Below are 23133 nucleotides of genomic sequence, written 5' to 3'. Positions count from 1 at the left end.
TGTTACAAATAAACACTGCATGATCTAGAAACTCCTCATTAACTTTATTAATGTTGAAATTACACCCTATTACAGACTGAGGCACTTTAAGTTCTGACTATAATACAAACTGCCAAAACTATCTATTGTAAGTGATGAATTCTACCAAAACCACTTATTTACTAACAGACTAAGACCAAAATAGGGCCAAAGTTTAGGTTTATCAAAATTCTTTGCAGTTTTAGTTTCATTCTTGGCTTTCCTAATTTAAAAAAAGTTCACACATGAATTCAATATTTCTGCGTCATATAAAAATGTAGATACTCAAAGTTAGAAACTTGGAGAACATCAATTATCTCCTAACCTTATTCTTGTTTTCCTCAAACCCCAGGAAACCTGTTGATTGCCAATATCCATTTAAAAAATTGCACTCTACACTACTTTGCACACTTCCTAAGACAGCTTCCAGTTATTCTCGTTGAATTTCCAAAGACTTCTGTTTCACTTTTTTATAGTTCTTCAACATCATGAATCAATTCCTCACAGCAAGCATTCAGACGAGCTGATAATTTCTGAAAACAATTAAGCACTTCTTGAACAGTTTGTTCTGCATTTGAATCAACACTTCTTCTCATCTCTAAGACACCATCTATTGCTTTCTTCAGCGACCCTGCTTGTCCCTTTGTCTTTGAAAGAATCTCCACCACGCTTTTCTTATTCTTTGCAAAAGTATCTTTTACAAAAGTGTAATGGTGCTCTCAATGCTTCACAATAATACAGTCTCTACAGATGGCCTCATTGCATGTCTCACAAAACAGCTTCAACAACTCTCCATCATGTTCCTTACAACGACTGAGTTTTTTGCAGCCACAGATCCCATCTTTTTGGCTCCTTCAATTGACACCATGCCATGTGAGCTTGTGCCACGCCCTCTCCGATGGGCTTGAGTGCAAAACTCAAAGAGGAAATGGCAGCATGTGTTACATCTGTTCACAGGCGGATCGCCACTCTCACGGTTATCACATTCCAATTCACTACTTCCTGAATCTCCATGAAGGGCAACCATAGATAATAGATTGTTTAGGAAGAAATTAACTGGCAGAGAATCAACTTCACCATCTGGAATCTGTGTAACAAAAAAAGAGATACTATTTGGAAAATTTAAATCAATTCACTTTTCTCCTCATTATTTTGTCCAATCTCAGTCACAGATGGTAGCCTGTTTAATGGTTTCCAGGCTCATATGTGGCAATCAGATTACACATTCTTTAACTAACAAAACAAATTTACATAATTAAGGCGAGAAGTGGACAAAAATTACTTAATTATGTTAATAATTAAAAGGGAAATAGCGGAGCTTGAATTTCTCTTCTTGTCCATTAAAGAGCGGTGGTAGCATTTAAGAGGTAAAAGGATTTAGAACATCCGACCACCGGTTCTTATCACGGGCTTTCAAGTCTGAAGGTTTCCTGCTTGCTTAAAATGTTATGTTGGCTTTTTCGTAAAAGGAATGTATATTTAAGTCACGCCTTGGTGGCCAGGAGATGAATTTTAATAACGATTAGTATCTTCTGAAAACCACATTTTAAACGAAAAAATTGAGAAAAGGCTGCCACGCCATGCAATACAACGTCACTGATGTTTCACCACACTTGTGTGATATGAATTCAAAACCACATTCACCAGCCCTTTCCCTACTGTAAGCCGATAGAGGCGTCATTTGTCCCTCAATTTTGTCACACTAGTTTACTAAGTCCCACATCACGACAATCAATAGTAATTTATTTTCACAAACTAACATCTACGCTAATTTATTTTCACAAACTAACCTCTACTCTAATGCGACAAGAAGGGCAATTCAACTTCTAGGCGTTTCCTTTTCTATTGACCAGCGTTTCTACAGAAGGAATGAAGACATGGAAGAACTTTGGGATCTCTGAACTGATCCAAGCACACAGCGCATTCCAACGCCTTCTCTAAATTTTCGGCCAACGTTAAAGCTTCAGCATCTTTGGTAACTATCTCCTTCCTGACAAGAAAAAGAGTGAAATAATCGTACAAGTAAGCTCGACGAACTAATGGAAATTATAACATCTTAGAGTTTCTTGGAAATCGATGTGGAAAGTCACGTGATAATGATATTGTCGAAAGATCATTCCAGCCTTCATCAACGTAGGTACGCAATGCGTACAAGTATGTCTAATTAGTTGCAGTTTAGCACGCTTGGAAAATGTGGGTTTTTTATCAAGTTAAAAAATAATATTAAATCCTTTTTTTTCAGTCGGAGTCAGAAAAGAAAGGCTAAAGATTTTTCTGGCTACCTTTGACCTTAAATTGACGACCTCCCAAGGAGATTAACTCGATGACATCAGACAACGCTGCACCTTTGCCAACCAGCTGAATGATTATTTTCATGAACTTTGTACGGAACTGAATTAAATTGCATCAGTAGATGTGGTTGTCGGCAGCGAAATCGAAGTACCTGAGATTCCTAAGAGGCTTGTTTGGAAAAGTCTTAGCAACATCACACGAACGGCTACGGGTCCTGATGGCATCCCGTTTTGGCTTTGGAAGGAACAGGCTGAGATTTTAACACCAATTCTCAGTCATATTTGAAATTTGCCTCTGCGCACGCACACCTGGCCTATGTCATGGACAAAATCGAATATCGATCCGATACTCAAGGTTAACATACCCAAAGAAAAGTCTGACTACTGTGGTATAAATTTCACTCCGGTTATAGCCAGGGTGTTCGAGAAAGCTGTTTATAACACCTTTGTGAAGGAGGCTGTGGAAGAAAACCTTAGCAACCCTCAGTTTGCTCATCGTGAAAGTGGAAATTGCACTGGTGCACTGTTAGCGATCAAGCACTTTATCAACAAACACTTAGCTAATCCAGACTGTGAGGCAGTACGGGTATTCGCAATGGACTTCAGCAAAGCGTTCGACTTAGTTAGGCACGAGCTGCTATCTATTAAACTAAAGTTGCTGCCCCTGAATGCCTATATCATCTACTGGTATCACAGTTTTCTTTATAACAGACAACAACGTATAGTCAACAACAACTACCTCCACAAATGGAGAGGAGTAAATAAGGGGGGGGGGGGGTGTGAGCGGCCCCTACTTATTTAACGTGTTGTTGACCTTGATATTAAGCTAGGTTCCACTCCCGCCCTTTTTAAGTATGCAGATGACTCAACCATTGTCGCACCAGCGTAGAAAGGGGGCACCCTTACCAAAAAAGATAGCCTTGAAGTATACTTTAAGTATACTACAAGTATACTGCGTCAATAGTGGTTATACTGCAATCATACTTCAATAATACTTCAATAGTACTGCACTTACTTAAGTACATCTGCAGTACCATTTTTGAAGTACACTTTAAGTATACTGCTCAAGTGAAAATCGTTTTCTTTGTTGTTGATGTAGGGTACAAGTATACTTTAAGTATGCTGCTCGAGTGAAAATCATTTTCTTTGTTGTTGATGTAGGGTACAAGTACACTTTAAGTATACTGCTCAAGTGAAAATCATTTTCTTTGTTGTTGATGTGGGGTACAAGTATACTTTAAATGTTTGACACAAATGTAAATCAAGTTCAGGTCTGATTAAGTGGGAAATAACTCTACTGAAAAGGTACTGATGCTTTAGTTGATAAAGATCATAATTACTTTAATGTCTCACACAAATGAGAGTAGTAAGAAATAACTATACTAAAAAGGTACTAATTAGGCTTCAGTCGATAAGATCATATACATTTACACAATCAGATTGGCTGGTTTACAGGTATACTGTATTACAAACCAGAAAAAGCCTGCACAGCAAAGTTATCTTCTCAGAAGAATTATATTACACTGTATACTAGCTTTCAACTTTGAGAATACCATCCACACACACAGGTCTGCACGGCTCATTAACATACATATTCTTTGAAGTCATTGTAACTGCAAAGCTTGGCACTAACAGAAGCCAACAAGCCACAGACTAGTAAAAATTCAGTTTTGGCTAGTGGTTTTCAATTATTTCCCACTAGACACTGGCTAGTAAACAAACTAAATTTGACCAAACTAGTTTCTGTCTTTCTTCAAAGAAGACAAGCACAAACACTTTTCTCATAATGTCTTTGTGGATCTATCATGTCACTAGGCACGTGATGTTCAGCACCATTGCAAATTTACATCTGTATTAAAAAAAAGTCTGTTTACTTTTCACTGTGTGGCCCCTCAACAGGTAACTGAACATGTTATTATGTTGAAAGAAATATTTGACAGACAAGACAGCGTTTTCTGAAAGCGCACATCAATTTTCTTGTGAAATATGTAGAACAAAACATGAACTTCCAAATAAAATCATGCACAAATTCGTGCAGCACTGTAAAGGGATAACATTTCATTAACTGTGAAAACACATGTCATCGTATGCTTACTGACAAAGTTTACAACTACAGAAATAATTAGATAAGAAGGATTGATCTCCTTTGACATTTAAATCAGGCATTTATTGCCATCAAATTTCACCAACAAAGGTTTCCAGGATTTGTTGCTTTGCTTTTGAAACATTTCTATGGTGCCTGCCTGTGAAGAAGTCTCAACAGTTTTTACAATGTCTCCAGGTCTCAATATTTTTCCAAGAACATCTCAAAGAAAAACAGAGTCCTGAAAGTCTTTGTGGGAAAATTGCTAGATTTTTCTTTTTTTTTTTTAAGATTCAGTGTCATAAAAACCAAAATTTAAGCAAAAAAAGCAAATCTTAAACAGTGAAGGAAATTGTTGCATCAAAAAGCCTAAAAGAGCCATAAGGAAGCATAAGGAGAATGCCACAGGCTTTGAAAAGACAGGCTTACCATTGATGCATATTTTAGGTATGCATATCACCCAATAGTTGAGCTTACAGTATTGCAAAATGAATGCAATCCAAGATGAATTTTGACACAATTTAAAATTGCACTCTTCTTAAAATGTGTTTTTGGTTTCAAATAGGAATAATTTTATCTCCTCAAATAAATTCTGAGCCCTCTAAAGTAATAGAGAAACCTGGTCTCCATGGCTCCTCATGTGAAACACTGGACAAGTATCTCCATTAATGCCATGCCAAATGTCTGACTCTTTGGTGCGTTGATTGAACATTATCAATGTTCCCTCGTTACAGTCCACGTACATTTCTACAATGTCATTGCTCTCAAAGTCTGTAACAGAACTGTTCTTAACATGCATGTTACTTGAGAGCAAAAGGTGCTTCATTTGTATGGATTTCCACACCCACCATGTGATCCTCTGCAGGTGCTGATGACCCCAAAGCTAAAACCTTCATGGATATTGCCAATTAATTTAGCTTTGCATGAATGTTTACCATTGTAGAATGAAGTAGAACTCACTACGTAGTCCCAACTGTTTGCACCAAAGGGCTAACCAGTGCCTCCCTTGCTGTGTGAGGTTTTAGATTTTCAGAAAATTCCATTTGAAAGTGAGTTTGCAGCACTAGTTCACTGGCACTGCTAAATGGTGAATTTGAAGCAGTAAATAGCAGAGGTTACAGCTGACAGTAGATTGAACTGGGCAGTCAATTTTTCTTCAGACTACAGCACTTCACCTTCAGAGCATCCTGAAATGCGCAGAAGACACCATTTTTCTATGGACCAAGTAAACAGACCTCCACCCACATCATGTCCCAACAGCTTCACAACCATTTTATACTGACCCTCTTCTTCAAAGTGTATGAGAAAACATAAGTACCATCTTCCCAGTCTTTCACCTCCAGTGATTTAAAACCAGCACCACTGTCACAAGAAGCTGTGAAAGGATCACCTCCTTCTACTCTCTTCTTTCCATTCTATTCCCTGACAATTATGGTGAACTGAACAGGTGAAACTTCGTCTCAACTATAAAGTTGATGACATTATCAGTACGGGATACTAAGTACCAAGTAATAGAATTCAGTTCCTGTAATCTGTTAGATGTTTGTTGTGCAAGTTCAAAATTTCCACCTCACTACCCTGTTTGATAGTCTTCTCTGTGAACCCTACACTTCTTTGCACAATATCCAGGGCCAATTCCAATTCTTCTTGCTGAATTTGCAAAGTGTTCAGTTTTGCCTTCTTTAGCTCTTGTACCCCACTTACTAATTCCTCACTGCAAGTATTAAGACTAACAGTCAAGTCCTGAAATTGCTGTTGAATCTCTTCCACAGTTCTTTTTTGCTTGAGACTCAATGCTTCTCTTCATCGCTGAAATACCACCCAGGGCATTCTTGTGGGTGGATGATCGAGTTTTTATCTTTGAAAGAATTTAAGTACATTTAAACACATTTAATTGAACTGTTCATTCACCAAGTCAGGCACAAATGGGAATATGACTGGCAATTCAAATCAAGAAAAACATTTACTTAGCGTATAAATATAACTCGCTGAACATTTTGTTGATGACAACTTTACACAAGTGTGCACTTTTACCTTGGACACTTCCAGGATTAATGATCACTTGACATAACCCAAATATCTGCCTATTCTCGCTAGAGTAAGTTATTTAGATTAAGAGCTCTACACTTAAAACTGACTTGAAAAGATAAATTTCTTAAGTCATTCACATAACAACTCATCTCTGTTATCAGAAGGAAAAAGTTCTTCACGTGGAGGACAACTTACAGCCTTGGTTCGAATATCAAAAAGTAAATTTTTGAAAATTTTATCTCCTTCATTTTTTTTTAAATAAAGGCAAATAATCAAACAAACTAAAATAGCCTAGAGATCAAATCCTGCAAAAATTAAATGAACAAAATGGATATGACATCAATTACAGTTGGCCGTGAAATGAGCAAGGTTTCAACTTTAAACTTTCGCCGGAATCAAGTTAAGATGGCGAACGGAGCGAATGGAAACAATTCTAACCCTTGCAAACTGAATTCCCAGTTTTCTGGGAATTTCTGGGAATTCCTAGGAATTCCTAGGAATTCCTAGGAATTCTCAAAAATTCCCAACTATGCAAATTAACTCTGATTTAAAAAGCTTGGAATAACTGGGAATTTCTGAGAAAGGAAGACTCCAGTTTTGTGAGGACTTGGAATCCCTAGGAATTCCTAGGAATTCTCAGCTTTACAAACTACCTATAATTTAAGAAGTGTGGAACTCTTGGGAATTTCTGGGAATTTAATTTGAGGCAATTTTAATACCCTGAGGTCCACATAAATTCTAAGAAATTCTCAATACCTTGAATGTGAACGTTTTAAGAAAAAGAGTAATTTCAGAGGCTTAAAACTTTGGCTCAATAAAAGGTATGCTATACAAAACTTACCAAGAGATATACATACATGTACATGTTTATAACTTAAAGATCATGAAATTTATTACTCAAACTAAGTTTTAGTAAATCTTTACATTAATATGGATTTTCTCATGAACCAGCTATCAGTTATGTTAAATGGAAATTGCCAACTTCCACAATAATTAACAATAATTACATTGTTATCTTACTTCCCTAACCTACATTACTGGTTGCCTTTGTTAGAAAACCTTGGAACAGTCAAGCTCAGTTGCCTCAAACGCTGTCAGAGACTTTTTGTTGACAATACTTTTAGTAGAAATTTCATGCCTTAGACAAACAAATTCAACACCTAATTAATCTTTCTTTTTTCATGATTGTTGTTGCTGCTTTTTTTTTCAGTTTTTTGCTCTATTTTCATGACTAATTGCTGTAATTTGTTTTGCTGTTTTTATTCTTACAAAACATTTTTGTAAGAATTCCAATACTTGTGGATTATCCACACACTTTGCAAACATTTGGCATGCAGACAAGACAGAGGTAGTCAATGTTCCCTTAGAGGAAAAACACCTTTTATATGACGTCTTCAATTTACTTTATTTGAAACTCTGATCTGAAAATATTTGTCAACAAGACTTGTTAGTAGTGAGAAGTACCAACCAAGTTTCCTTTCATAACTTAATTTCTTAACTGTCCCAATCACTGGATCTCCCAAAAAATATGACATCTTTTTATTTTTGGTGTAAATTACAAGTCCTTCTTTATATAAAAATGAAAAGTGCTAGTCACACTTCAATAATAACAGCTCTTAAGTTTACTTGTTGTTCTTCTCTGTCTGTCAGCTATCAACAAAATTGTTTTATACTTCGGGCAGTGCATAACTATTTGTGGACCAGAGTTCCGACACACCTCTGTAATCGCATATAGCTACTTCTGTCTCTTGTACAAATGTTTCTCCTTTGTAAGACGCACTCTACTCTGTTGTCGATACTGCTTTAAGTTCAGTGGAAACGACTGACTGAGGAATCGAGATGGCGGTGTTGGAACGTAATGCTGAACGCTTGCTACGGTCAAGCTTTGTAGATTTAGGTACTGGTACACTGGGATCATCTATGTATCTCTTATACTTCCGGCTGTGGTATCCTTCTTTTATAAATATGAGGGTAAAAGACGATTTGTAGTCGCATTCAAAACTGTGATTGGCTTGTGTTATTTCTCACCTTTGCCATTAACACAACTCAAGTGAGTTTCGAGTCTTTGTTTCCTCGACAACTTTCGGCCACAAATCGTGCATTTGTAATACGATCGATTCTTGTCGATTATTTCTACATAGAGTGAGCTCACATCTTTATTTATATCACCAAGCTATCCATCTTCTAGAAGCAGAGAACCGGTCGGAGAAGTCAGAATAAAGTTGGGCGCTTCTCTTAACACTGCAATCGGCAAGCCAGCGGATTCACTTTGCTAGCCAATGACAAGTCCTAAAAGATCCACGTGATCATGCCCGTGATCGGAAACAAAGAAGACTCCATTTGGCGCTCATCTCTGAATGTACTTTTCATCGGTTGATCGTTTTTCTTAACTGTTTTGCTTAATATAACATTTCTAAAGATAGCTTTTATTGTGGTTCAATGGGAAAACGAGAATAGCGTGAGTGTTGTAAAAGAAAAGAAAGTCATTGGCGCCTTGGAGTTAAAAGAAGGGACAACAGTTGACATATTGACTGGTACAAACAAGGGTCAAGTGGCCATCTGTAAAGCTACGATTTTGAAAGTTTGTGGTGAGTAAAAATTGCGATATTCGTTACGTGATCAAAATCTTATAAAAGAATAGATGTAGCGGGTTGAATTAAGCTTACATAACGCTCGGCGCAACTGAAACTAGACTAATTCTGAGAATCGAATCGGTCACTTGCATGCCGCAGTTTCTTAAGCTTATGCTTTACAATGAAATAAACCTATCAGTAAGGTTTCAAGATTCCTCTAGTCACGTTTGGGAACATTCAAGATTCATAATAGGAACTGTTATTAAACAAACCTTAGTACATAAAGAAGCCCTCCTTGGTAAAAACAAAATAATGTATTCAGCCCTTTTTTAGTAAAATCCATGAGAGAGATGTACTAACTCCAATATAAAAGTCACTCAATATAACAGAGATTTCTCAATTTGAGAATCCAATGAATGCCCTTTTCCTCATAGCCATCTTAAAAGCCTGGTCTGAGCTTTAAATATACATATTTTAATATATTATTTTTTTTCAAGTTCAGATGTCAAGGAATCCAGATACAAAATGGTCAAGGTTCTTGTTGACAACCTCATTCAAGGCCAACTCATTGTGGGCCCAGGAAAAAAAATACAAACAGTACAAACAGCAGCTAAGTTTGCAGTTTAGGATAACTTCATTCTAATTTATTGTTACAGTTACAACAAGATTTTAATCAAAAAATCAATTTTATTTGTCTGTAATTAGCCCCTTCACTCCCAAGAGTGCTTGGTTTTCAAATATAACTTAAGATATTGTATTTTATGGAAAAGAATCAACAGATTTTATTCACAATTTGTGTCAAACCAAATTTAATGATTGATTAGAACTATTTTATATGAATAGCTGTAATTGAGGATTAATCCGTATGAAGTTTTCAAGAAAAGAAAAATAAATCAAATTCCATCCTAATATTACCACACATTGATGTTAATAATTAATCAAAAATATTTTACATGTAAGCCTTCATTAAGCTTCTAAATAAATTTCATTGAATACTTGAATTTTAGCTGGGTTTTTTTAATTGAAAGTATTTATTTTATATCATTAGCCTCATATTTTTGCTTAAAATTCCCAGTAATTCTTAAACATTCCTAAAAATTCCCAAAAATTCCCAGAAATTCCCAGAAATTCCTAGGAACTTTTTAGATTTACAGCTTTTCAGGGAAAGTCATTGATTCTCTGAGTTGGAATTCCTAGGAATTCCTAGGAATTCCAAGTCCTGTTGGCTATAAACTTGGAATTTCTGGGAATTTCTGGGAATTTCTAGGAATTTCTAGGTTTTTAGAACCAGAGTTGTTATGGTTGGGAATTCCTAGGAATTCCCAGTCCGAATTTACCGTGAAAATTCACACCTTTATTCCTAGGAATAAATTCCTAGGAATTCCAAAAGCCATTTTGCAAGGGTGATCCTGGAGATGAATCAAACACAATTGCTTACCTCAAAGGTGCCAGGGCTATTATAAAACAGACACTTCAGCTGTATTCTCTTGATGAGCTCAGCATCAGTTTCAATGGTCACAAGAACTGCACTGGGCTGCTCTGCCTTTCGCATGCTGCAATGAATAAATTATCACTACCTGCCCAAGGGCTAAAGGCCTTATACTTTCTCTACAAGTCACAATTTCCACAAGCAGAAGAGTTCATCTCAGAAACCACCAGAAGGTACAACTTGAATCTCATAACAGGAAACATTAGAACAGGTATGAGGACATTGAAAGAAACTCAACCTAGAGTCAAGGGTACACATCACTAGGAAGCACCCACAATACTAAACCTAAGCCTCCCTTAAAATGTAGTGATGGTGGTAACAAGTATAAACCAGCCTACATGTTGGAGGATGGGAATCTAGAGAGGGCAGGGAGAATCTGATTGACCTTTTTGTTAATTAAAGAGCATTGTTAGATTAAATTATGCCCCAGATTTCTCATTTTTAGAACAATCAACAGTTGGACAAAGACTGAGCTGTGCTGTAGATTAAGACTGAAGAGGGTTATTTCACCAAAATACTTGTAAAATTAAATAAATAGTCAAATTGATAAGTGTGCTCTTTGTTTTTGTTTATTTTACATTACACTCATTTCTAAATTTAAGCAATAACTCTTCCCTAAAAATGCATAGCAACTAAGACATCACACTACCAAACCTTATAATTGCATAACTCAATATCCTGCATCAGTATGAATTCAACCTCTATTTCTGAATTGTCTTCTGAATTTTTTCACCTTTCATCTGAGATATTTGCAGAAAATCATCAGATGTCATAATTGTATAGCAAGTTGTTATGTTTTTACAAATTTTCGAAATAAGCTTATGTCATAAGCTGTCATCATCTTCTAAAAACATTTGCCTCTTTTGGTTATCCAAGAAAACCAAATGTCAGTCACACTGCTCTTTCTAAACACATGCTTTGTTGTTATTGGTTCAGTACATCATTAAATGTTCAAAGTGTCTTCTTTACTTTATTTTCTGGCAACCAACATTTTATCTCTGGTGACTACTTTATTATTTTTGGTTGCTACTAAAAAAAGTGACTTTAAAAGCATTTCAGCTTAGAGTACCAGTTATACAACACCCTTAAAACTAAAATCCATCTAAATTTAATATTTATAATTTTTTTTACCAAAAAACAAGGAAATAAAAAATTGTTTCCTCTTTTATTTCATGGAGGAGTACAGTAGCATAATCAATTGTGTTGTAACAAGAATTGGATTTGTCATAGATCAAATTTTAACCAGGGAGTTAGTTGTTTGAAAAGTGGTTAAAGCTAATCTAGGATTAAAAGTTAACCTTGGCTCTAATTTCTAGGGGAGAAGAGCATGTTTAAGAGTTAAGGCTTTATTGGGTTTTATCTCAACATGACTTAAAACTAACAGCAAAAAAACGATCCCTTTGCAAGGCCATTAAAATGAATTAAAAATTTACACTAACCCTGGTTTATGTTAATTGTGCTGTGAATGACCAGGCCCAGGTTGTCAATGTGGAGAAAGTGTACAGTGCGTCCACGTTTTTAACCATTTCTCTCTCAACTCTGATAGTATTTTTGGCTAATGTACAATATGCAAGTTATTAGAAAAGAGAGATGGTAAGTTTTGAGCTTGGTAAAGAAATAGAGAAAGATGTTGGCTTTCACAATTTAAAAATTTAAAGCATAAATTCAACATTTTTGCATCATTTAAAAGTGTAGATTAACAAGTAAGAAGGAGGACATCATTTTTCTCCTTAGCCCATTCTTGTTTTCTCAAAGAATTGAGGAACTTGTTGATTACCAATATCCATTTCAAACATGAGATGCTTCATACCACTGACAGAGAACATAGATTTTCTTGTTTTCCTAAAAAACTAAGGACACCTGTTGATTACAACTACCCATTTGAAACATGGGACGCACTATACCATTGACACCATACCAAGTGTCAAACTCTTTGGTACCCTGATTATACATTTTAAGTGTTCCATTATCACAGTCCAGGTAAAATTCAATTATGTTTCCACTCCTACAAGCTGTCATTGTACTTTTCTGAAGCTGATTTAAAGGCTCCCATTTGTTTCCTGATGTCCATGTCCACTTGTTTTGACAAGGTTGCTGTGCAGCAGGACTAACGCCAACACCAAAACAAAAATTTTCAAAGTTATCACCACATATTTGTACTTTCCATGAATGCCTACCAAACTGAAATTGAGATGTCCCAAAGACTGTGAGAGGTACTGGTGTAGAAGTTGAGGTAACGTCATAGTAACTTGGAGGCACAACAACAGTCTGTTGAAGATAAGTGCCTGAAAAAAAACCTGTGTCCAAATAATGGTTATATGTCCCATAGGTTGCCCTCAAAGAGTTACTGTCCAGGGTAATGGAATAATTATATTGATACGGGTAATTGCCATTTGCTGTGCAAAGTTTCCAATTTTCAGTAATCCATGTACAAGGACTATCTTTCACATGAGAAGCATTCAGTTTCACTGACATCTGGTACTCATTTGGTTGTAACGTGTTTGGAGTAAACCAAAAGCTGTATGTTCCATTGCCAATATCTTTAGCATAGTCACTAAATGCAGTTTCACCAGATTGGGTGCAAATTTCTACTTCACAAGCATCAGTACCTTCTTCTCGTTTCCTTCCATCCCACTCTTTAGCAGTTACTATGAATTCAACAGGCTGCCCACTGATTGTATTGTACATCAAACCCTCTATCCCATGTCCCAAAGTTACAGTTGACATACTGGCATATGCCCTTATATAACTAGCAACATGACCAAAGTTAGTGATCTTCTCCAGCAATTGATCCTCAGCAAGAAACTTAAATATATCATGCACCCGTGGTTCCAGCTGCCACTTTAATGAATTTAGTTCTTCTAATCGGCTTGACATTTGCTTGCGCATGTTCAAAATCTCAACTTCACTTCCATTTTCCAAAGCCTTCTCTGTGAATTCTACACTACTTTGCACACTTCCTAAGGCTGCTTCCAGTTCTTCTTGTTGAATTTCCAAAGACTTCTGTTTCACTTTTTTTATTTCTTCAACATCATGAATCAATTCCTCACAGCGAGCATTCAGACAAGCTGATAATTTCAGAAAACAGTTAAGCACTTCTTGAACAGTTTGACCTGCATTTAAATCAACACTTCTTCTCATCTCTGAGACACCATCTATTGCTTTCTTCAGTGACCCTGCTTGTCCCTTTGTCTTTGAAAGAATCTCCACCATGATTTTCTTATTCTTTGCAAAAGCATCTTTTACAAAAGTATAATGGTGCTCTCGATGCTTCACAATGGTGCAGTCTCTACAGATAGCCTCCTCACATGTCTCACAAAACAGCTTTAACAGCTCTCCATCATGTTCATTACAAAGACTTGGTTTGGTTACAGCCACAGATCCCATCTTTTTAGCTTCTTCAATCGACACCACACCATGTGAGCTTGTGCCACGCCCTCTCCGATGAGCTTGTGTGCAAAATTCACAGAGGAAATGGCAGCATGTGTTGCATCTGTTCACAGGCGGATCGCCACTCTCACAGTTATCACACTCCAATTTACTACTCCCTGAATCTCCATGAAGGGAAACCATAGATAATAAATTGTTCAAGAAGAAATTAATTGGCAGAGAATCAACTTCACCATCTGGAATCTGTGTAACAAAAAAAGAGATACTATTTGGAAAATTTGAATCAATTCACTTTTCTCCTCCTTATTTTGTCGTTTCCAAGCTCATATCTAACAATCAGATTGCACATTTTTAACTAAAAAAACAAATTTAAATAACTAAAGCAGGAAGTGGACAAAAATTACTTAATTATGTTAATAATTAAAAGGGAAATAGCGCAGCTTAAACTTCACTTTTTCTCCATTAAAAAGTGGTGGTAGCATTTAAGAGGTAAAAGAAAAAGACATCCGATGGTAAAATTTCCGCACAGCCCATCCTACATTATGCATTCAGATCTTTCCAAGCACACTAATAGAGGCGTCATTAGTTCCTCAACGTTGTTACACTAGTTTAGTCCCACATCACCACAATCAACAATAATTTATTTTCACAAACCAACCTTTACGCTGATGCGACAAGAAGGACAATTTTTTTTTCTTTAAAAATAACTCAAAAATCAACGAGGCGGTTAAAAGCAAACTAGAAGGCAATTTGCATAAGATCAGTTTAACTAACTTCTCAAAACGGCAATCACGCAGTTGGCAGTATAAATTACAGATACTGCTTGTGGTTTATGGTTAAAAGAGAAATTAAAACTGTGAATTAACAGAAGCAACGAATTTGGCATGTTAGTAGCGAACATATGGCGAAATCGACGAGTAGCGAAATCGGCGTAAAGCCATCTCTGTAACGCGATGGCGGCTAGAAAGCGACTTCGAGTATCCTCTGAAAAATCACATTTTCTGCACAAAGATTACGGAACGTTGTTACATCGTGCTATAACTTTATTGTTGTTTCACATATCCTTCAATCTTCAAAGAATACTCGTGCAGCGTAAATTCAAATCCACCCTTTCATTACTCCAATGCACACATGTGCGTACAGTTCTACAAAGATCCTGTAGAGGTGTGGCCGAACACTCAACGATTTCACATCACGACTGTAAAGAACAGTACACCACATTCACAAGTTTACCTCTACAATAATCCGACAAGAAGGGCAGTTCAACTTCCAAGTTTTTCTTTCTCTACAGACCAGCCCCTCCAGACATATTTTGCAGAAGGAATGAAGGCATGGAAGAACTTTGGGATCTTTGAACTGCTCCAGGCACACAGCGCATTCCAACTCCTTCTCTAAATTTTCGGCCAACGTTGAAGCTTTAGCCATCTTTGGTAGATCTCCTTCCTCACACGAAAAAGAGTGAAATAATCGCACAAGTCAGTTCGACGAACGAATGGAAATCATAACAGCTTAGAGGTTCTGGGAAATCGACTGGAAAGTCACGTGATAATTATGTTGTCGATATAACGTTCCACCCTCTATTAACGTAGGTACACAATGCGTACAAGTATGTCTAATTAAAATATAATAAAGTTCACACGGCAACCAGGTGGACAATCAGACATGGTTTGATGCTACTCTGGTTTACAGATTTAATGAATGTAACCGAAGAAGTTACAATTCACAGACCCAACGTTTCGACACTCTGTCTAATGCCTTCATCAGGAGTGATCTAAACGCTGCAACAAGAGATTCTTTTATATGATCACTAATTAGCGGCCTTTTTTCTGACGAGGTGTAAATAAGCGTCAGGAAGCAAACCGCCATCGTCACGATTTAAAGGAGCGTGGGCGGAGTTAATATGCCAAGCCTCCAAACAGAGGCGCTGGTGGTAACGCCGATTAGTATTAGTCGGTTTGGGTAGGTTTACGGTAGACACTTGTCTCTAAATTACCCTGAACCCCTCTGGACACATTTAAATCAAGAAAGGGAAAATGTCTATCCTTTTCACGCTCAAGGGTGAATTGGATCGACGGCTCTACTGAATTCAAATGCGACAGGAGGTGCTCCGCTTCATTTCCGGATACCGCAGAAATAACATCATCGACATATCGTTTCCAGAAAAAGGGTTTAACCGGTGAAGTGGTTAAGGCCCTTTGTTTCACGTCTTCCATTACCATGTTAGCAATGACAGCAGAGACAGACGAACCCATCGCTGTACCAAAAACTTGTTGATAGTAGGTGCCGTTATATGTAAATTGCGTGGTTTTGAGGTAAAAAGAGAGCAGATGAATAGTATCCCCCACAGGCAAAGAAGTTCTTTGTCCTAGGGAAGTATCTTCTCTGAGTATCTCCTCCGCAACCTTAACGGCAAGATTAACTGGGATTTTAGTGAAGAGCGAAACAACGTCGAAGTTGCACTTCGGCAGGCCTAGAAATTGCGGGTTTTTGATCAAGTAAAAAAAAAATAATAAATTTCTTTTTTCAGTCAGAATTGGAAAAAGGCTAAAGATTTTCAGGCTACCCATGATCTTAAATTGACACCTCTCAAGGAGATTAACTCAATGAAGTAATTAATATTCCAGCCATAATTTTTATTACCAGATGGTGATGGATAAAGCAGTTGAGCTTCCTAAGCCGGAAAAACGAAAAAAAACAAGCCAGCTGATTAACAAAGGAGTTGGTTACCCAAAAGAAAGAGAAAGGCTTGTAGCCAAAAAAATGGATCACAGAACATTTTAAGCTAAGAAAATTTTGATGTGTTATGAATTAGGTAAGTTGCTCTGGGTGATTAAAAATTATATCCATTCTGATGACCCGTTTGCTGTTTTAACATGCCTTGAAACTGTGAGGAGAATTCATAAAACTTCTCAGATTTTGGAAAGCTGATAAAGTACTTCGAAATAGTAAGGTAAATAAAAAAGATGAAAAGGACACAGATATCTTTATAAGGATTTGACAGCAATAGACCATTTTACAGTTGTGTACTTAGTTGCCAGGCCTTTGATTTGGAGTGAGACTGAAGGTGACCTTCAGTTGTGATAGAGACCAGTATCTAGTTAGCACAATAACAAAGTAATTTACATCTGAAAAACGGCAATGTTTGCATCCTAACAACAATCCTCACTCCCGTTCAAAGGCTTGGCAACCAAGCGTATAAAAGTAAATAGGACTATTCACAAAGGGACATATGATGCTTTGAAAATCATCAATTTGAAATTAATAACACCCAGGTTAATTTTCATGGTCTCATCCATTTTCACTGAGACTATTCATTCTGTAATGAGCTTGACAATTATATATGTATATGGATGAGAAACAAGAATACCTGCTAATTAAGCAAATAGGTGATAATTATTTAGCTAAGGCCCATGGTTTAAAGGTCTCCTTCATTTGATACTCAATTTTATGTACAAATTATTATTATATTATAGAAATTTATGGTGGAAACTTAACATAAGCTTGTGATTTACATATGAATTTCAATTCATACAAATCTGTATGAATTTGCAGAGAAACATTCTAAACAGTTCTAACAAAATATCTATCTTCCTCCAACTTAGATACCAGTATGTTAAATCAGATCTCGTGAACAGCTTGTAATCATTGGGAGACAGAGGATTAGGCTGTATTAGTCACCTAGCACCCACATTCATTGCAGAGAGGAAGGGCTGGCCTGAGGTATTAGTGGGATCATAATTATCTAGTCATACCTTCAAAAAAATTCTCTAAGGTTTGTTTTCAGTTTATTTATTTTTATTTTTTTTTCATAACAATATTTTTTTATTCACCTTCAACTATAATTGTAACTACCCAATAAAACATCATGCCCTGTAGTGAGATGGACTGTCGGAATTTAACATCAATGTCAAACAATTGTTCCAGTGAGCTACTCATTAATAATTATCAGATGAGACCTTGACCCTTTAACCCCTAAGAGTGACTGGCATCTAATTTCTCCTTACCCTATCAGACCTAAATCAAACGTGAAGGTCAGGAGAATAAAGGAGCTGATCACCAACTAAAGAAGCTATTGATTGTTAGGAACATTCTCCATGTTGGCATCTTAGGAAATGTTTAAAGAACAGTATGGAGAATATGCATACTGATTTTAGGGTTAAGATTTCAAATAGAAAGAAAAAACACCATATGTTTCCAGTTGTTCCCATGGATTTTGCAAACTTATAAACTGAATTATAAACCCTTTTAGCACAGATATCAGAGCTGATCTTACATCTTTTAAATTCAAGTCACTTTGAAAGTGAAATGTGATCATCGCAGTAAATTTTTTCCAATTTAAGCAATTGGAAAGAAGAAGCCTGAAAAAAATCAGGGCTTCAACGGGATTCGAACCCGTGACCTCCCCGATACCGGTGCGATGCTCTACCAACTGAGCTATGAAGCCACACATTGGGAGCGAGGTCAATTTATTGAGTTCATATCTTCCCGTGCAGTGAAATGATGTGAAGTTTATATGAAATAATTCATATTTGTACTGCGGTTGTAGATGAAAGTGAAATGTGATCATCGCAGTAAATTTTTTCCAATTTAAGCAATTGGAAAGAAGAAGCCTGAAAAAAAAATCAGGGCTTTAACGGGATTTGAACCCGTGTTCGAATCCCGTTGAAGCCCTGATTTTTTTTTCAGGCTTCTTCTTTCCAATTGCTTAAATTGGAAAAAATTTACTGCGATGATCACATTTCACTTTCATCTACAACCGCAGTACAAATATGAATTATTTCATATAAACTTCACATCAAGTCACTTTACCCAAAAAAAGTACAAGAAATAGACCAATTATTGTACTAATAAAAACATAATACAGTGAGTACAAGCTTAAAACTATTTCTGAATAAATGCATAATTTCCCAAGCTGATATATTGGTTATTAGGAAGTGATGAGCAAGCTTTATTCACCTCCAAGTAGCTAAAGAAACATTATTGCCTGTCAAGAGGTTAATTTCCAACCATTAAATTGACAGAAATAAAGTACCTTTTAGGTTGCTATATGACATATACTGGGCATACTAAAACAGTTGTTTACCTCGGTGTCAATGAAAGTGGTGGATATTTACCTCTACTTCAGTGAGTAATTTTCAAACAGGATATAACTCATTGAATACAATAAATTGATACTAAAATGAAAAAGTTAAGAGACAGCTACACTTTAAAAAAAACTAAGTATAAAGTAATTGTTAATCAAAATTCAAGATTCAGTCCCATAAAAATCAAAATTTAAGCAACAAAAGCAAATCAGAACTTGACAGTGAAGGAAATTGTCATATCAAAAAGCCTAAAAGAGCCGTAAGTGAACATAAGGAGAGTACCAGAGGCTTTGAAAAGGCAGGCTTGCCACTGATGCATATTTTAGGTATGCATATCACCCAATAACTGCAGAATGAATGCAATCCAAGATTACTTTTGACACAATTTAAAATTGCACTCTTCTTAAAATGTGTTTTTGGTTTAAACTAGGAATAATTTAATATCCTCAAATAAACTCTGAGCCCTCTAAACTAGTAGAGAAACCTGGTCTCCATGGCTTGTCATGTGAAACACTGGACAAGTATCTCCGTTGATGCCATACCAAATGTCTGACTCTTTGGTACGTTGATTGAACATTATCAGTGTTCCTTCGTCACAGTCCAGGTACATTTCTACGATGTCATTGCTTTCAAAGTCTATAATAGAACTGTTCTTAACATGCATGTTACTTGAGAGCAAAAGGTGCTTCATTTGTTTGGAGTTCCACACCCACCAGTTTCCCAGACTGGCCAGATTGCCATGTGATCTTCTGCAGGTGCTGATGACCCCTAAGCTAAAACCTTCCTGAATATTGCCAAGCAATTTAGCTTTGCATGAATGTTTACCATTGTAGAATGAAGTAGAACTTACTACATAGTCCCAACTGTTTGCACCAAAGGGCCGATCAGTGCCTCCATTGTTGTGTGAGTTTTTGGATTTTTGGGAAATTCCATTTGAAAGTGAGCTTGCAGTGCTAGTACTGGTACTGCCAAATGGTGAATTTGAAGCAGTAAATTTTTGACCAGATGTGAAACATGAAGCATTAGAGTATGGTTTTGAGACAGCAGAGGTTACCGCTGACTTCAGATTGTACTGAGCAGTCAGTTTTTCTTCAGACAACAACACTTCACCTTTAGAGCTGCCTGAAACACACAGAAGATGCCATTTTTCTACAGACCAAGTAAACGGACCTCCACTCACATCACGACCCAACAGCTTCACAACCAGTTTATACTGACCCTCTTGTTCTGGGGTGTATGAGAAAATGTAAGTACCATCTCCACAGTCTTTCACCTCCAGGGCTTTAAAACCAGCACCACTGTCACAAGAAGCTGTGAAAGGATCACCCCCTTCTACTCTCTTCTTTCCATTCCATTCCCTTGCAATTATTGTGAACTGAACAGGCTGTCCACACAGTGTACTGTAGATTATGCCCTCTGAACCATGACCCATCATTACGGTTGATGTCTCAGCGTTGGTCATGACATCTGTAACAACACCAAAAGATGAAACTTCTCCTTTCAGTTCTTTTTCAACTATAAACTTAATGGCATCATCAGTACGGGGTACTAAGTGCCAAGTAGAAGAATTCAGTTCTTGTAGTCTGTTAGATATTTGTTTGTGTAAGTTCAAAATTTCAACCTCACTGCCATGTTTGATAGTCTTTTCGGTGAACCCTACACTACTTTGCACAATATCCAGGGCCAATTCCAATTCTTCTTGCTGAATTTGCAAAGTGTTCAGTTTTGCCTTCTTGAGCTCTTGTACCCCACTTACTAATTCCTCACTGCGAGTATGAAGACTAACAGTCAAGTCCTGAAATCGCTGTCCAATCTCTTCCACAGCTTTTTTTGCTTGAGACTCAATGCTTCTCTTCATTACTGAAATACCATCCAGGGCACTCTTGAGGGTGGATGCTTGAGTTTTTGTCTTTGAAAGAATCTTCCTTACATTATTTTTTCCATTTTCAAATGCATCACTCACAAAAATGCATTTGTGACCCTGATGCTTAACAACTGTGCAGTCACTACATACAGTTTTGTCACATGTTTCACAAAAGAGCTTAAGCATTTCTCCATTGTGCTCTTTGCAAAAGGATGGACGTGACATGTAGACAGCCATAGGTCCTTCCTCTACAGCCTCCTCCAGGTTCATCAAGTGGTGGCTTTTAGTGCTGCGGCCCCGTTTATGTCCCATTGTGCAAATCTCACACAGAAAATGAAAGCAGGTAGCACACCTGTTGACAGGGGGGTCTCCACTGTCACAGTTATCACACCCAAGGCTACCTCTTTCCAAAAGAAGAGTCAGCATGGCCAACATGTTGTTAAGCATGAAGTTATCTGGCAATAAATCAACTTCTCCCTTGGGAATCTGGGAAGGCAAACAGAGGGATTATTTAGAAGACATTTTGTGCCTGTTGTGCTAATTTTCAAAAGGACTCCAACCAAAAAAAACACAACTGAGATAAACAATAAAAAAGATAATAATAAAGATTTGAACAAAGAAAGATGCCTGAACCCTAATCAGAAAACATCTGATAATCGAGTTCCTTATCTCTTGCAACCTTGCCAATGACATTGGAGTTGTTTTGAAAATGACACCAGTCCCCCCTCCTCGTTCTGAAATACCTTTCCGACACTCCCCTTCCATGTGCAAAGATCCTGAATTCCTATTGCATAAAACTGCGGATAAATCAGTTTCGATCAGCTTTAACTCGCAATCAATCAGAATAATTTCAATGTACATGTTACTTCTTTCGTGAAAATATCAGAAATTTTAAAAAATGAATGTTATTCGACGAAACGATTCTTCTGGATACAATTTGATACTGTAGGAAGCAACGCGCAACAGCATTCTAAAACCAGGTGCTAAAACTATCAACAAATAATAGGCAGAGAAAAATCAGTGGGACTGGCAACCTATCTTAAATGTTACATGTCAAACATGGCCAATGTAAGCCAAATTAGACAATTCTCGTCGTGCAAAGATGGTAATTTCCTCCTGATGAGCGACGGAAATAAGATACACAGAGAACATCATTAAAATCAACAACTCACCTCCACGCTCGCTCGGCACCACGGACACCCAACCTTCCAACCGATTCCTTGTTTACTCAACATTTCTTCCAGGCATGACTTACAGAAAGAGTGAAGACATGGCAGAACTCTAGGTTCCTTATATTGCTGCGAGCAAAATCCACATTGCAGCTCCTTCGCTAAGGTCTCCGCTAAAGTTGAAGCTTTCGCCATCTGATCCGTGGAATGAAATAAAGGTCACGCTAAGAATGAGGAGGGAAATTGTCCTAGAAAAAAATCCAAATTTTTCAACTGATAATCTTGCACACTCCCACACTGTTGCAAGAAACACTCAAAATAACAGCAGCAAAGGGTTTCCGCACCAGATCATGTGATCGGCTCAATCTTCCCGCGGAAATTCTTCGTGCAAAAATCTGACCAATCAGAAAATACTGTTACAGTTCGTTGTTCGCGTGATTATTAAAAACGTGGTCAAGAATGTTAATGAGTGTTGTCCATTACACACAAATGTCACAAATAAATTCCGATAGAGAAACGTGATTTCCGATGGAACAGGCGAATTATATTTATGACACCTTCCAACGGAACTAATATTACTAGAAGTGGTGATGCGATCGAGCGCCTTCCAACGATAAAGGTTTGATCGTGCAACTTTCAGTGATAAGGAAAAAACTTAAGGTTGACTGCAAAGCGCATCTTCTAAAGTTGCATTCTCCTTACGCTGCCTTTTGCGTCTCCATAGTCTGAGCCTTAACCTTCACACTTTAGGTGTGAACATTGGTAGGCACATTCTTCATACATTCTCCGTACATTTCCTAGTATACTGATAGGGAGAATTTGTTTAGCGATCCAAATCTTGGAAATCATTTCCTTTATTCTCATGACCTTAATATTTTAATCAGAGTAATACTGTGAGAAGAAATAAGATGCTGCTGGTTGTTCTAAGAGGTAGAAGAAAAGTTATAATGCCCCCTCCCCTCCCCCACGAGATGGGATTCAAGTTTATCAGAAGGTTACCCCACCATTTCAAGAGCCTTCCTTGGTAATTCGCCGGTACCCATTATACTCGTGGGTGGATAGGGGCACTGGGACAGTTAAGTGTTTTGCTCAAGTACACAACACAACCTGGAACTCTTGGTCCAGCGCACCATGCACAAGG

General features: G+C 37.2%; 3 protein-coding genes, 1 long non-coding RNA gene and 1 pseudogene across 4 annotated transcripts; 1 reads left to right on the top strand and 4 right to left on the bottom strand.

The window, feature by feature from the left end:
• Nucleotides 1-25: 25 nt before the first annotated feature.
• LOC149044208 (uncharacterized) lies at nucleotides 26-2015 on the bottom strand. Its single transcript, XR_016187598.1, has 2 exons — nucleotides 1809-2015; nucleotides 26-1105 (listed from the first exon to the last, which is right to left on the bottom strand). It is a non-coding gene; the product is annotated as an uncharacterized LOC149044208 (long non-coding RNA).
• Nucleotides 2016-4844: 2829 nt separating this feature from the next.
• LOC149044207 (uncharacterized) lies at nucleotides 4845-6256 on the bottom strand (annotated as a pseudogene).
• Nucleotides 6257-6750: 494 nt separating this feature from the next.
• LOC149044206 (uncharacterized) lies at nucleotides 6751-9766 on the top strand. The gene is made up of 3 exons (XM_089210848.1): nucleotides 6751-6792; nucleotides 8843-9011; nucleotides 9499-9766. The coding sequence occupies exons 1-3, from the start codon at nucleotides 6751-6753 to the stop codon at nucleotides 9621-9623; spliced, it is 336 nt and encodes a 111-aa protein (XP_089066974.1). The 3' UTR covers nucleotides 9624-9766.
• Nucleotides 9767-11036: 1270 nt separating this feature from the next.
• Nucleotides 11037-15458, bottom strand: LOC113668771 (E3 ubiquitin-protein ligase TRIM45). The gene is made up of 2 exons (XM_027184720.2): nucleotides 15109-15458; nucleotides 11037-14118 (listed from the first exon to the last, which is right to left on the bottom strand). The coding sequence occupies exons 1-2, from the start codon at nucleotides 15298-15300 to the stop codon at nucleotides 12328-12330; spliced, it is 1983 nt and encodes a 660-aa protein (XP_027040521.2). The 5' UTR covers nucleotides 15301-15458; the 3' UTR covers nucleotides 11037-12327.
• A 3211-nt stretch (nucleotides 15459-18669) lies between these two features.
• Nucleotides 18670-22343, bottom strand: LOC113668761 (E3 ubiquitin-protein ligase TRIM45-like). The gene is made up of 2 exons (XM_027184708.2): nucleotides 21996-22343; nucleotides 18670-21309 (listed from the first exon to the last, which is right to left on the bottom strand). Exons 1-2 carry the CDS (start codon nucleotides 22185-22187, stop codon nucleotides 19426-19428), a joined length of 2076 nt encoding a protein of 691 aa, XP_027040509.2. The 5' UTR covers nucleotides 22188-22343; the 3' UTR covers nucleotides 18670-19425.
• Nucleotides 22344-23133: the final 790 nt, after the last annotated feature.

This window comes from Pocillopora damicornis, chromosome 6, assembly GCF_964200805.1.
Source record: "Pocillopora damicornis chromosome 6, jaPocDami1.2, whole genome shotgun sequence".
In the NCBI taxonomy this organism is placed as follows: Eukaryota; Metazoa; Cnidaria; class Anthozoa; order Scleractinia; family Pocilloporidae; genus Pocillopora; species Pocillopora damicornis.
This window is presented reverse-complemented; position numbering and strand designations above follow the sequence as displayed.

Excerpts from the sequence above, each read along its gene's own strand:
- LOC149044206 (XM_089210848.1), top strand. The coding sequence starts at position 6,751 with ATGGATATGACATCAATTACAGTTGGCCGTGAAATGAGCAAG. Across the intron at positions 6,793-8,842 it reads TTGGCCGTGAAATGAGCAAG|ATAGCTTTTATTGTGGTTCA; the intron begins GTTTCAACTTTA and ends ACATTTCTAAAG. Across the intron at positions 9,012-9,498 it reads TACGATTTTGAAAGTTTGTG|ATGTCAAGGAATCCAGATAC; the intron begins GTGAGTAAAAAT and ends TTTCAAGTTCAG.
- LOC113668771 (XM_027184720.2), bottom strand. The coding sequence starts at position 15,300 with ATGGCTAAAGCTTCAACGTTGGCCGAAAATTTAGAGAAGGAGTTGGAA. Across the intron at positions 14,119-15,108 it reads CTTGTCGGATTATTGTAGAG|ATTCCAGATGGTGAAGTTGA; the intron begins GTAAACTTGTGA and ends TTTGTTACACAG.
- LOC113668761 (XM_027184708.2), bottom strand. The coding sequence starts at position 22,187 with ATGGCGAAAGCTTCAACTTTAGCGGAGACCTTAGCGAAGGAGCTGCAA. Across the intron at positions 21,310-21,995 it reads GGTGCCGAGCGAGCGTGGAG|ATTCCCAAGGGAGAAGTTGA; the intron begins GTGAGTTGTTGA and ends TTGCCTTCCCAG.